General features: G+C 46.5%; 1 protein-coding gene across 1 annotated transcript in view; it reads right to left on the reverse strand.

Moving 5' to 3' along the window:
• Window positions 1-1,060: 1,060 nt before the first annotated feature.
• lgmn (legumain) overlaps window positions 1,061-12,916 on the reverse strand; it is a 15,771-nt gene continuing 3,915 nt past the window's right edge. The window contains exons 6-14 of the mRNA XM_056296478.1: window positions 12,752-12,827; window positions 12,025-12,087; window positions 11,736-11,802; window positions 9,699-9,817; window positions 8,730-8,819; window positions 6,125-6,334; window positions 4,825-4,995; window positions 1,856-1,923; window positions 1,061-1,589 (exon numbers count right to left, since the gene is read on the reverse strand). Coding sequence (XP_056152453.1) covers window positions 1,547-1,589; window positions 1,856-1,923; window positions 4,825-4,995; window positions 6,125-6,334; window positions 8,730-8,819; window positions 9,699-9,817; window positions 11,736-11,802; window positions 12,025-12,087; window positions 12,752-12,827 — 907 coding nt within the window. The 3' untranslated portion in view covers window positions 1,061-1,546. The remainder of the gene's footprint in view (window positions 1,590-1,855; window positions 1,924-4,824; window positions 4,996-6,124; window positions 6,335-8,729; window positions 8,820-9,698; window positions 9,818-11,735; window positions 11,803-12,024; window positions 12,088-12,751; window positions 12,828-12,916) is intronic.

Raw genomic sequence — 12,916 nt, forward strand, 5'->3', positions numbered from 1 at the left:
CTATACGTAAGGGAGGAGCGGTTCCTTTTAATTGGCAGCTAACTTGATATTATACACATCCAGTGGTGGATCTAGAGATTTTTTCCTGGGGTGGCAAGACTGTGTCCCAGAGGTGGCAGCTGCCACCCCTTTGCCACCCTGTAGATCCGCCCCTGTGAGGGGGGGGGGTTCTAAATCTGTTTGAGATGAGTTTGGTGCGGGTCTCATTGACCGTCACCATGCATGTACATAAAATATACTTTAAAAACATATTATCTGATTTATAAATGGGGTGGCAACAGGGGTGGCAAGACTGTGTCCCAGAGGTGGCAGCTGCCCCCCCTTGCCACCCTGTAGATCCGGGCCTGTGAGGGGGAGGGGATTTCTAAATCGGCGACTTCTGTTTGAGATGAGTTTGGTGCGGGTCTCATTGACCTTCGCCATGCATGTACATAAAATATACTTTAAAAACATTATCTGATTTATAAATGGGGTGGCAAGACTGTGTCCCAGAGGTGGCAGCTGCCACCCGTTTGCCACCCTGTAGATCCGCCCCTGTGAGGGGGGGGGATTCTAAATCTGTTTGAGATGAGTTTGGTGCGGGGTCTCGTTGACCTTCGCCATGCATGTACATAAAATATACTTTAAAAACATATTATCTGATTTATAAATGGGGTGGCAACAGGGGTGGCAAGACTGTGTCCCAGAGGTGGCAGCTGCCACCCCTTGCCACCCTGTAGATCCGGGCCTGTGAGGGGGAGGGTGGATTCTAAATCGGCGACTTCTGTTTGAGATGAGTTTGGTGCGGGTCTCATTGACCTTCGCCATGCATGTACATAAAATATACTTTAAAAACATATTATCTGATTTATAAATGGGGTGGCAAGACTGTGTCCCAGAGGTGGCAGCTGCCACCCCTGTTGCCACCCCGTAGATCCGCCCCTGTACACATGCAACAACTTGGTGCCATATTTTGCTCATAATGGTCACAAAACAATTCACTTGACAAGAACGAATGAGAATACACAGAACAAAGAGGCAGATAAGTCAAAGGAAAGTATTGTGCGGAAACACACCAACGTTTTCAGTAGTTCTGAGCCTCCCCCAGAGTTTTATTTCAAGATCTTTGCGTTACACCAAAGTATCGTCGTCAGCTTTTAACAAGCTCTTAATATTTATTTATTTATTTATTTATTTATTTTGTGGTTTGTCTTTTACACGTCAGTCAAAAATCGATGCTTGAACGCTAAACCACAAATAAAACCGGGAGCAAAAACGGGAGATCGTAAAAACCGGAGGCAGTAACGCTCATCCAGAAACTGCCTATCTCAGAGTGAAACAGAGCAAATCATTAAAAACCAACTCATTAAAATTTCTCAGTAAAAATCATGAAGCGCTTAGGTAAAAAAAAAAAAAAAGAAAAAAAAGAGAAGTGTTTTCGTGTGCGGATAAAACAAAGTGATCGCCACGTCATCGGGATTCCACAGCAGTGCAAAGGGAAGTGACGTCTCCTCAGGCCTTTCCAGGGACACGGAGCGATTCTTTGTGAGGCTTTCCACAGATCCTTTTACTTTCTGAAATAGCACACATAGTCCATGGCCTTCTGAATCCTGGGGATTAAAAAAAAAACAAAACAAAAACAGATAAATGGTATTGCCGTTCAGTAGAATAATGAATGAAATAAGGGAAGGAGAGACTTGCTGAGGAAAGTGGCTTGGATTCTTCTAAATTTGACTGACGAGAAGGCAAAATATTAACACCCCTACGAACAACAAGATAAACCTAAAACCAAAAACAGAAAGAAAATGTCCACACAAACACACATACACATACACAAAGACAAAACAGGCGAGGAGTTATTGGTAATGGGCCGTACCTGTCAGCAGGGTATCCTTCCTCACACAGGTTGACCAAAGTGTAGAGATGCCTCAGTGCATACTCAAACTGAAACACAAGAGGGCATCGGGTCACATATATGATAGGGGGTGACTCATCTGACCAGAGGAGGCGATAGTGCAGTGACCAGGGGACACACCCACATCTGGCTTCCCACCCGCAGACACGGCCAATTGCGTCTGTGGGGACGCCCCACCAAGCCGGAGGTAACACAGGGATTCGAACCGGTGATCCCCATGTTGGTAGGCAACGGAATAGACCGCGACGCTACCTGGACGCCCCTAGCCCTGTGTTTTTGAATCTGGGAAGTGGGTCTGGGGTCTACGAGTCTTGCATTTTTTTCCCAATCACCAACCCCTGCTGATATTTACTCATCGTGTCCTTCTACAGATTCCAGATTACGCTGACCTATTGAGGGCATGTCACTGGTGTTACTGGGTGGGCATCTTGCCTCACTGATGTTTCACCGAGTTAGGCCCATGAAGGCGGAACAACACAATCCAGCGTCCTGCAACTAGTCCAACTGTAGACCCCCACACTCAGGAGCCTCAACAAAGCTGTGTCTGTGTCAGCTAATGCTGCGTTCCACACAACTCGGAAGTCAACAGTATCCGACCTCCTACTAGAAAAAGCACAATGGAACGCCACCCTCAGCTAAAAGGCAAGGTAAAGCATATTTGCCTGAATGAAATGAAATGAAAACAATACATACTATCATATAGTAAAACCTGTTCTGCTTGTAAATTGATGTCAAAATATGTCGGCAATGTTATTTGGTAGCTGGTTACGGTAAACGGTCTCTGAAAGTTATCTTCTCTGCACAAAAGTTACGCGGAAAAACGCTAAAAAACCAAAAAAAACCAAAAAAATGAAATGTAAACACTAGGAAATATACAGCATTTACCGACTTTTGCAGATTATCTACCGATGTACCGAGACGGGAACACAGTAAACGAGTAAGGGCTATTTCTGTCACTGGGTCGGTGGAGAATTGTCTACACCTGCCACAAAAACACCAGTTTGTGCACCTGGGACGCCTGGAGGTCGGACGTCGGAGGGTTCAACTGGGAAAATCCGACCTCCGACTGAATGGAACGCAGCATAAGGCCAGCGAGGAATACGCTTCCTGAGTCTACCCTGCACAAAGCTACCACCCAACATGACAGCCCATAAAACGAAGCCGGATTTGCATCACTTAGCCGTTCCAGTTTGGGGACAGCTGTCAATAAAATATCCCCACAAACAAGGGCTTTCATTTCCCCACTGAAACGCCCAGCTGGCAAACGTACTTTTATGACATTTTCAAATGGTTAAGGCAGGAAAAAAAGAAACCAAAACCAAAAAACAGCTTCAGCCTCTTAGTAGTATTTAGCTCACCACAAAAAAGGGGAACTTTTGAGAATGTATCAGCAAAGAGGCTAATCTTATCACGGGAAATAACCAAGTAAATGTCACGTGGGAGCAATGCAGTCAAGGAGTCTCATGAATGAACATAACCAGTGTCAACTCTTTACTGCCACTGGTCATAGAAGCAAGCACGGAAGTGGTTGAACTCAGGACAGTCTTGAACTAGGCCCCACCAGGTCCTACCTCTTCATCTAGACCCTCCCACAGCAGCCAGGACAACAGTCGGTCCCCATCGTCCAGTATCAGTTACATGTAAACAGTGTTGGGAGGGTTACTTTTCAAATGTATTCCGCTACAGATTACATGTCATGAAATGTAATCTGTAACGTATTCCGTTAGATTACTCGGTGTGAGTAACAGATTCTAAATACCTTGGATTACTTTAGTATTTTCTTACATTTTGCGTAACAGTATATGCAGCATTCACACAACACTGCTTACTTGAGTAGACTATTCTGTTTCTTCTGGTGTATCAACTGGCTGAATGCATCTGAGTCACCTTAAATATATATTAACAAAGGCTAGGAGAGTATGGAAACACAAAAGATCTATGATTTTTTTATCTGGTAAAAAAAGAGAACTTTTCCATGTCCTTTTCTTTATTTCCATAGCGGTTAGAATGAAAACCTTAGACAAAGATGACAATATAGCCTACTGTTTTACTGAATTAACAGCTGAACTAACATTTAGGTATCACTTTCACTGCTTTTTGCGTCGCAGTCCTCTTAAAATAAGAATGGCACCAAAGGAAAAAAAATGTAAGTAATCCATTCATTTCAAGAATGTAACTGTATTCTGAATACCATACATTTAAATCGTAACTGTATGTGAATACAGTTACTCATATTTTGTATTCTAAATACGTAACGTGTATTTCCGTTACTCCCCAACACTGTATGTAAACAATTCTAACAGGACGGCCTGGTGTCGAATCTCCCAGGAGTGCCGGCTGATCTCTCAAACACCCTCCAACAAACCCAGAACGATAACTGCCCTCTTTCCTTTGCTCCTATTTTATGATTCAAGTCGCTCCAGTTGCGTTGGGGGCAGTAATTTAAAAACAACAACAACCTTCTCGGCAAACTCACAAGAACTCGACCGAGCCGGAGGAGGGCGTCGAACCTCTCCTCTCGAACGGCTCGCGCTCACTGCTGCTTCGAATACGAGCAGACATCTGCTACATGCAAATCCTGCAGCTGAGGACAGCATGTGAATATGCCACGACGGTCCCTTTGTCAGAATTCAAAACTCCCGTTTCCCCATTTGAAAAAACAAAACACACCACTGCAGTTATCAGCTATAAATAAACCACAAAACAAAACAAAACAAACGAGACAAAAAACAACCCTTTCTGACTGTATAAATACATTACTGATGAGCTGGGAAAAAACCTGTCTTTGCACGATGTAAAGTACGCTGCAGGATTTCCAGAATGATCTGCGCTGTGAAATTCCCACCAAAAGGTGCAAAATAAGCACGGAAGGGCCAGAATGTGGTTTTAGTGCAGCATGTTTTAGGAAAACAGCCCCGTGCCGTGTGTACCTCAGTTTTGTGCCAGTTGAAACAGTTGTGTTTGTAGTGCTCGACCGCCGCCCTGTAGCAGCTGTACTGGGACAGCTCCATTCGGTTGTTCATGATGTTTTGAGTCTTGAGCTTGTCGCCCGTCACCTCCTTGACCACCCTGCGCATCGTCTCACCCATCATCTCCCTCGCCTGCACAGACAAGACGACATCGTTTATTCATTTTTACCATTCAGTCGTTCGTTCATCCAGTCACTAAAACCGACATTTTGCCACAGCGGCCGTCGATGGTACAGATCTGTCTCTTCATGCAGCTGTGAGGGGATCTGGACAACGTCTGCACCTAAATGGTAGGACACCTTATATATTAGAGGTAGTGTTGTGTCAGAAATTTGGTAGCTTAACCTGGGAATGTTGTCCAAGTCACGAAATTAGAATCAGAAACAGTTTACTTGTCGTTTCGTTTCATGCATAATTTCCCCACCCCCAGCCCACAGCAGTGCAACACAAAGACAACAACACACCCAAAAAACTACAAGAACACACATATCCAAACTAACACATATATCTAAACTAAGAAAAAAAAAAAATCACTGTCCAGGAGAACGAACGCCAGCCAGGATGACTGTCAGAACTGCCAGCCTGCATGGGCTAGCAGTTAGCTTAGCCTACCCCGCGTCCTGTCAGACTGTCCTCGGGGTTTCCTCTTTGGGCGCAGCTCCAGTCAGGGTCATTGTCCTTGGGCCCACAGGATGCAGCAGACCAAGCTCCCTCAGCTGATCCAACACCAGCTCTCCCAGCCAGACACCTTCGACACACCTCCCCGTACTCTACCCGATGACACTAAAAACACAGTCGAGGCTAGGCGAGGCCGCCGCCAGACCACCCTCGGTGTTATCAGAACTGCTGGTCTGCATGGGCTAGTAGTTAGCTTAGCCTTCCCTGCATCCGCATCCTGTCAGACTGCCTTTGGTGTTTCCTCTTCGGGCACAGCTCCAGTCGGGGTCATGGTCCCTGGGCCCACAAGACACAGCAGACCCAAGCTCCCCCAGCCGATCCAGCGCCAGCTCTCCCAGCCACCAAACGAAGACAAACTTTGACGCAGACGTGGACAAAGACACTGCACGGACGGTACTGGGTGAGGCCGCCGCAAATGTGAATTTGCGCCGCCATCTTCCGGTGTGGGGAGCATATTGAAGCATGTTGTAGTAGGAAGTTCATTATTATTCTAAGACTGGATCACTGTGTCAAGGTTATGATAAATCTAAAAAAGAAATCAACACATGGGAAAAAGAAAACATTATTGAACAATTTTCTTTACCTTGAGGTGGGCGTTGATTTCCATAAGCAGTCCCCTAACAGCAGCGATATCATTAGAAGCCATCATCTTCCTCTTGAGGATGGCCAGGGGCACGTCGGGGCTGGGGATCAGGTCTGGGTTCATGATCGGCTGCAAGGTCATGGGGGTGGCAGGCTTGGCACCTGCCATGGAGTTACCCTGGAATGCCATCACTTTCATATGGGCCAAAGTCTACAAAGCAAAGTGAGCAGAAACCCGAAAAAGTTAAAAACCAGGAAAACCAGCGTTTCAACAGCGGCAGGGGGTGGCAGGATGGCCCAGTAGTAGGCGACCTTGTCAACCAACTGCAGGGCTCAAGTTCAAGTCTTGTCTGGCCATGCCTGGCAGAGCATGACTGAGCCGCAATCTTCCTGCATCAGGGTTGTCATGTTAGCTTCCTGCCGTCCTGTCAGACTTCTGTTACAGAACAGAAACACCACATGGTCTGAATCTTATTCCGGTTTCATTCACCAAGTAAGTTTACATGTACAAGGAATATGAATGAAACATGAATAACGCTGAATGTGGCGTGACAGGGTGGAATATCTGAGTTAGTTTAAGTCGGCTAGGGAAGAGCAGGAGCTTAGGAAACAGTAAGTACCTTCTGTCAGAGTTCAGAAAATACTGTACTTGTAAGAAACTAATCAACAAAAAAAGAAAAATCCCATGCCTTGACGCATGCTCAATAAGCCAGGTAAAGAAATCACAGAAGGTTGAATCAGTTCGTCTGGACACAACGTTCACCGAGAGAAACCTTTCAACACTCATCTAAATAATCCATATAATGTTGTTATCCTGTTTTAATGTTATATCCTTCTCTCACTAAGAGGCACGACTTATTTATTTATTTATTTATTTTACATGGCGATGGTGGTCGGGTGGCTCGGGTCCTGGGCTGTTCCGGTGGTGTCTGGACACTGCTTGGCATCCTCCTCATCATACTCTTCATATATTCTATAATGCCATTATAATTCTGTTATCCTCTTTCAACTGTTGTGTTGTGTAAATTGTGTAAGCACAACACCCACTGCACGTTGTCCATCTTGGGGGAGAGATCCCTCCTCTGTTGCTCTCCCTGAGGTTTCTTCCTATTTTTTCTCCCTGCTAAAAGTTTTTTTTTTAGGGAGTTGTTCCCTTATCCGATGCGAGGGTCTAAGGACAGGATGTTGTGTTGCTGTGAAGCCTCCTGAGGCAAATTTGTGATATTGGGCTATATAAATACAATTGACTTGACTTGACTTAAGTGACCTCTTCAGTCTCAGCTGATGGATGGATGGATGGATGGATGGATAGATGGATAGATAGATAGATAGATAGATAGATAGATAGATAGATAGATAGATAGATAGATAGATAGATAGATAGATAGATAGATAGATAGATAGATAGATAGATAGATAGATAGATAGATAGATAGATAGATAGATAGATAGATAGATAGATAGATAGATAGATAGATAGATAGATAGATAGATAGATAGATGGATGGATGGATGGATGGATGGATGGATGGATGGATGGATGGATGGATGGATGGATGGATGGATGGATGGATGGATGGATGGATGGATGGATGGATGGATGGATGGATGGATGGATGGATGGATGGATGGATGGATGGATGGATGGATGGATGGATGGATGGATGGATGGATGGATGGATAGATAGATAGATAGATAGATAGATAGATAGATAGATAGATAGATAGATAGATAGATAGATAGATAGATAGATAGATAGATAGATAGATAGATAGATAGATGCTGACAGGTGTACTCTTAGCCCCCCCCCTCGGTTTATAAGGGTGGGATACCTGCAGTCAGCTGAGACTGAAGAGGTATTCAGATGAGTGATGAAACGTTTCTCTCAATAAATGTCGCGTCCAGGTGAACTGACTCAACCTTCTGTGGGGAAAAATCACATCTTTTGAGTTTTGACCTGCGCAGACGGTTTTACACACGTTATAAATTAGACCGTGATATTCTAACTACCATACAGCCGTGCACATACGAAACCCACCCGCAGGCTCAGAAGGTGCTTCCACTACAAGCAGAAGGATTCTCGTGTAGGGCAAGAAACTTGCATTTAAGTTGGATTTCTGGAGTAACTACCAAAAGAGGGTTCCTGCATCCACCGAGTGGCGCTATTGGAATAGTTCTGAGCAATATTCATATGAAGTGTCACAGACCCTGCTATCTTTAAGTGACCAGCTACATCATAGATTAAAATGGACAAAAAACAAACTAAAGCCGGTTCCATGGTGCTTTTAGAATCGTTACCGTCACTGTTCTTTGGTGCGAAGAGAAGTGGGGTAATTGGCCAAGTACAATTGGGGAGAAAAAGAGGGGAACCCCCCCACCCACCCAAAAAACACAAAAACAAAACATGCAGGAGCAATCCACTATGGCATCCATCCAGGATACACTTTGAAATAATAAGGTCGGCTCTCTGCTGGCCGGTGGAACAAATTTAAGCAGCTGTAGTCACAGTTCAGAAACTGAGGGGACGTGATGACCGGCCACCGTGAGTAGGACAAGTTAATCCCAGCCGCAGACTTCTCCTTACCAACAGCATTCATTTCCTAACCTTGTTTCCAAACTGGTGGACATGGCTCGTGTTGGTGCGGCTCTTCACGATCTTAAACTGCTTCAGCAAAGTCTCCTTAGTCAAATCCTCCTATTGAAAAAAAACAAACACACACACACACACACACACACGAAGAAAGACAACCCTCTTGAGAAAGACTTCACATGTTTAGCAACTCAACACATTTCAACATGAAGGAAACTTCAATAACAGCATTGCTGGGAACATCCATCCATCCATTATCCAAGCCGCTTATCCCAACTAGGGTCACGGGATGCTGGAGCCTATCCCAGCAGTCATTGGGCGGCAGGCGGGGAGACACCCTGGACAGGCCGCCAGGCCATCACAGGGCCGACACACTCACACCTAGGGACAATTTAGTAGTGCCGATTCACCTGAGCTACATGTCTTTGGACTGCAGACACGGGGAGAACATGCAAACTCCACACAGAGGACGACCCCAAGGTTGGACGATCCCCGGGGCTCGAACCCAGGACCTTCTTGCTGTGAGTCAACTGTGCTAATCACTGCGCCACCGTGCCAGTTGTTGCCAACCGTCACCATTGTTGGGAACAGCGCCCCACACAGGCGAAGTCCCGACTTCTTGAGTGATTTGAAGGACAAATGTCTTTACTTGCTTTTCGACTTCGTATGGCAGTTATATGGATAAATCATACAGCACAACTTCATTCAGTAATTTTCTTGGATCCAGCCTGTCCAGGGGGAGCCCTGGACAGGCTGCCAGTCCATCACACCCCTCCACTTCAACACTACATTCATACTGATGGCCTAGTTAGAGTCTTAAATTCACCAGACATGTCTTAGGACCGTGGAAGAAACTGGAGTATGCAGATTAAACCCATATCAACGTGGGGAGGACACAGGGCACCAAGTGCACCAAGCTGAGTTCCTGTACTTTTACTGTGCTGGCCAGGCTGTTTGGACAGGAGAAGGGGAAGTGGTACGCACCATATCCGAGTCTTCCATCCAGTTGACGCTGTACCAGTCCCCCAGATAGGTGTCCCTCGCCTCGTCATAGTAGCATGCATAAGAGGACTCATGAGAGTTGGCTGCTGTGGTGGCGTATACTGAAAAAGGAAGAAGATTGAGGTGTTGCTGAAGAACCGTATATCACTTTGGTTTTCATGGATAACCTCAAAGTACTTTCACTCTCTGTCCAGCTCCACTGCGGAAGCTCAGTCTCAAATGTCAATCATTTCAGTGGACAAAACCACTTCTGAAGTTAAAAAAATGAAAACTAGGGCAGGTGTCATGGCAATCTATTCCGTTGTCTGCCAACACAGGGATCGCCGGTTCGATCCCCATGTTACCTCCGGCTTGGTCGGGCGTCCCTACAGACACATTTGGCCGTGTCTGTGGGTGGAAAGTTGGATGTGGGTATGTGTCCTGGTCGCTGCACTAGCGCCTTCTCTGGTCAGTCGGGGTGCCTGTTCGGGGGGGGGGGGAACTGGGCGGAATAGCGGGAACCACGTGCTACATCCCCCTGGTGAAACTCCTCACTGTCAGGTGAAAGGAAGCGGCTGGCGACTCCACATGTATGGGAGGAGGCATGTGGTAGTCTGCAGCCTTCCTCGCATTGGCAGCGGGGGTGGAGCAGAGACCGGGACGGCTCGGAAGAGTGGGGTAATTGACCAGATACAGTTGGGGAGAAAAAGGGAGAAAATTCTCCCCCCAAAAAAAGAAAATTAACTAGACAAAATCTGGGGTCTATATTAGTAGTTGTCATATGAGAGAAATGTGATTTCTTTTTTTCTATGATTATTTTTGGGCACCTTTATTAGCTAGCGATGGTCAGGAGAGAGACAGGGGGGGCAGGGAAGAGGGAGGGGATGACATGCAGCGAAGGGCCCGGGCCGGATTCGAACCCAGGCCACTGTGGTGAGGACTCAGCCTTATGTGGTACCACTCTACCAGGTGAGCCCCCAGAAAGAAACATGATTTTAACTGACATCCCTGTGACTGCCCAGGCCAGTCAACGTATCATGACCTAATATGAGGCAAGTGTCTTTTGAGACCTGAACACAAAGCCCATGAAATGATACATCACTTCAGAGGTGGACTCCAGTTATCAGTGTGGTAGACACATTTGATATGAAGACTACATCCACTGTATCGGTGTCAGCTCATCTTGCCAGGACCCAGTGTAGCGTTACCCTCTACTCAGCACAATAAAAACTGAAACTTGACCTGTCTGTCACATTATGATGCATCACATGAGGCCAAGCACACGTGTTAGTGACAAAGTACCACAAAAATACTGCTGACTCAACTAACTGACAGGAAACAACCCCTACACTTGTGACAGAAACCATTTACGCAGATTTACCAAAGCGGTCTATGAGAGTTTTGACAGGATTTTTTTGGATTCCCTCCCGCCCCCTTCGCCAATTACCCCATTCTTCCGAGCTGTCCTGGTCGCTGCCCTACCCCTCTGACGATCCAGGGAGGGCTGCAGACTACCACATGCCTCCCCCAATACATGTGGAGTCGCCAGTCGCTTCTTTTCACCTGACAGTGAGGAGTTTCACCGGGGGGACGTAGCGCGTGGGAGGATCACGCTATTCCCCCCAGTTCCCCCCCCTGAACAGGTGTCCCGACCGACCAGAGGAGGCGCTAGTGCAGCGACCAGGACACACACCCACATCCGGCTTCCCACCCGCAGACATGGCCGATTGTGTCTGTAGGGACGCCTGACCAAGCCGGAGGTAACGCGGGATTCGAACTGGCGATCCCCGTGTCGGCAGGCAACGGAATAGACCACTACGCCACCCTGACGCCCCAGGAGAGCCTTTTTTTTTTAAAATCATTTTTTACCCATTGGGTCAGGTGCAGACAAGGTTACAAGGAAACAGTCGAGCTCTTCTCTGTTAGCACATCCAGCATTTCAGTCAGCTGACAGACGTTTTGTGTTGATTGACCTCATTTTGTTATCTGTTTTTTCCCCCCCCCCGGGAAGTGACTCAAATGAGGTCATGTGTAACTCACCATCAATGTTAGCGGGCAGGTGGTCCATCATTGATCCAGACTCACACGCCTCAATGTAAAACACCATCTGTGTGTGTGTGTGCGTGTGTGTGGGAGACAAACACAAGTCCAGTGAGAACATGTGAACACGTCATCATATCCCAAAATGAAATCATTAACTCATTTCAGTGACCTTATACTATGAAAACATCAGCTGACCGGCAAACCTTAGACACAATCGGTCACCGGGAGATGTGTGCGCATGTGCAGCAGGTCTTCATGGTAAAAACAAGAACATGTGGCGACTTACCTTTTTATATTTCTTGTTTTCGTGCATGTATTTGATCGTGTTCTGGAAGTCTGTGACATGCAGCTGCAGGGAGGAAACAAAAGTTCACTTTTTGCCAAACCGTAGTGCAATTTGTACTTGGCACGCTTGCTGAAAAGAAGAAGCGTGTAACGCATCAGTGAGAGCGAAGGTCCTGTAGCTCGAGGACCTCGGTCACTGGGAGGGGGGTTCTTGGTTAGAGCGTCAGCGTAAAAGAAACTCGGTGAAAAAAAGAGCTCGGAGTATTCGCTGCCGAAGCTCCGGAGCTCAAAAACCCCAAAAAAAGAGGGGCATTCGGGACAGCCCTATTCCGGTTATGAGTCGGTCTAAAATCCGGTCTACCCTGTCACCGCGTGAAACGAGGCCTGGCTCTCCTATGGTCCCACAGGCCAGGCAAAGTCTGGCCCTATTTGGAGGGACCCACAGTCCCCAGCTCCAAAGATGAATATGACTTCTGAATATGTCTGGCCAAAATTGAGGGCCATTGCCGACCTTAACGCCATATAGAAACACAGATGATATGTAAGCTATTCATCTCCCAGACAGTCACGTCACCGCATTCAGTCACAACTATTCCGGTAAACACACAACAGTCTCAAATGAAAATAGCAGAAGTACAATGGCAAGTTTGGCTCTTTCCCTGCTCTGAGAGTCTATCTATCTATCTATCTATCTATCTATCTATAGCAGGAAGTGGAAAGGTGCCTACCTCGTCATCTGGAAAGGCCAGGATACCAGGTGCCCCGTGATCAGTGAAGTAAACGAACACGTGATCGTTGGGGCCGCTGCCAAAGAGAAAACAAAAAGAAGGAGAAGGTAAGGGACCTGAAAAACCAGCCGCAGTTTTTTTTTTTTTTGCACTGATTCGGCATAA

Source organism: Lampris incognitus, chromosome 16 (assembly GCF_029633865.1).
Source record: "Lampris incognitus isolate fLamInc1 chromosome 16, fLamInc1.hap2, whole genome shotgun sequence".
In the NCBI taxonomy this organism is placed as follows: domain Eukaryota; kingdom Metazoa; phylum Chordata; class Actinopteri; order Lampriformes; family Lampridae; genus Lampris; species Lampris incognitus.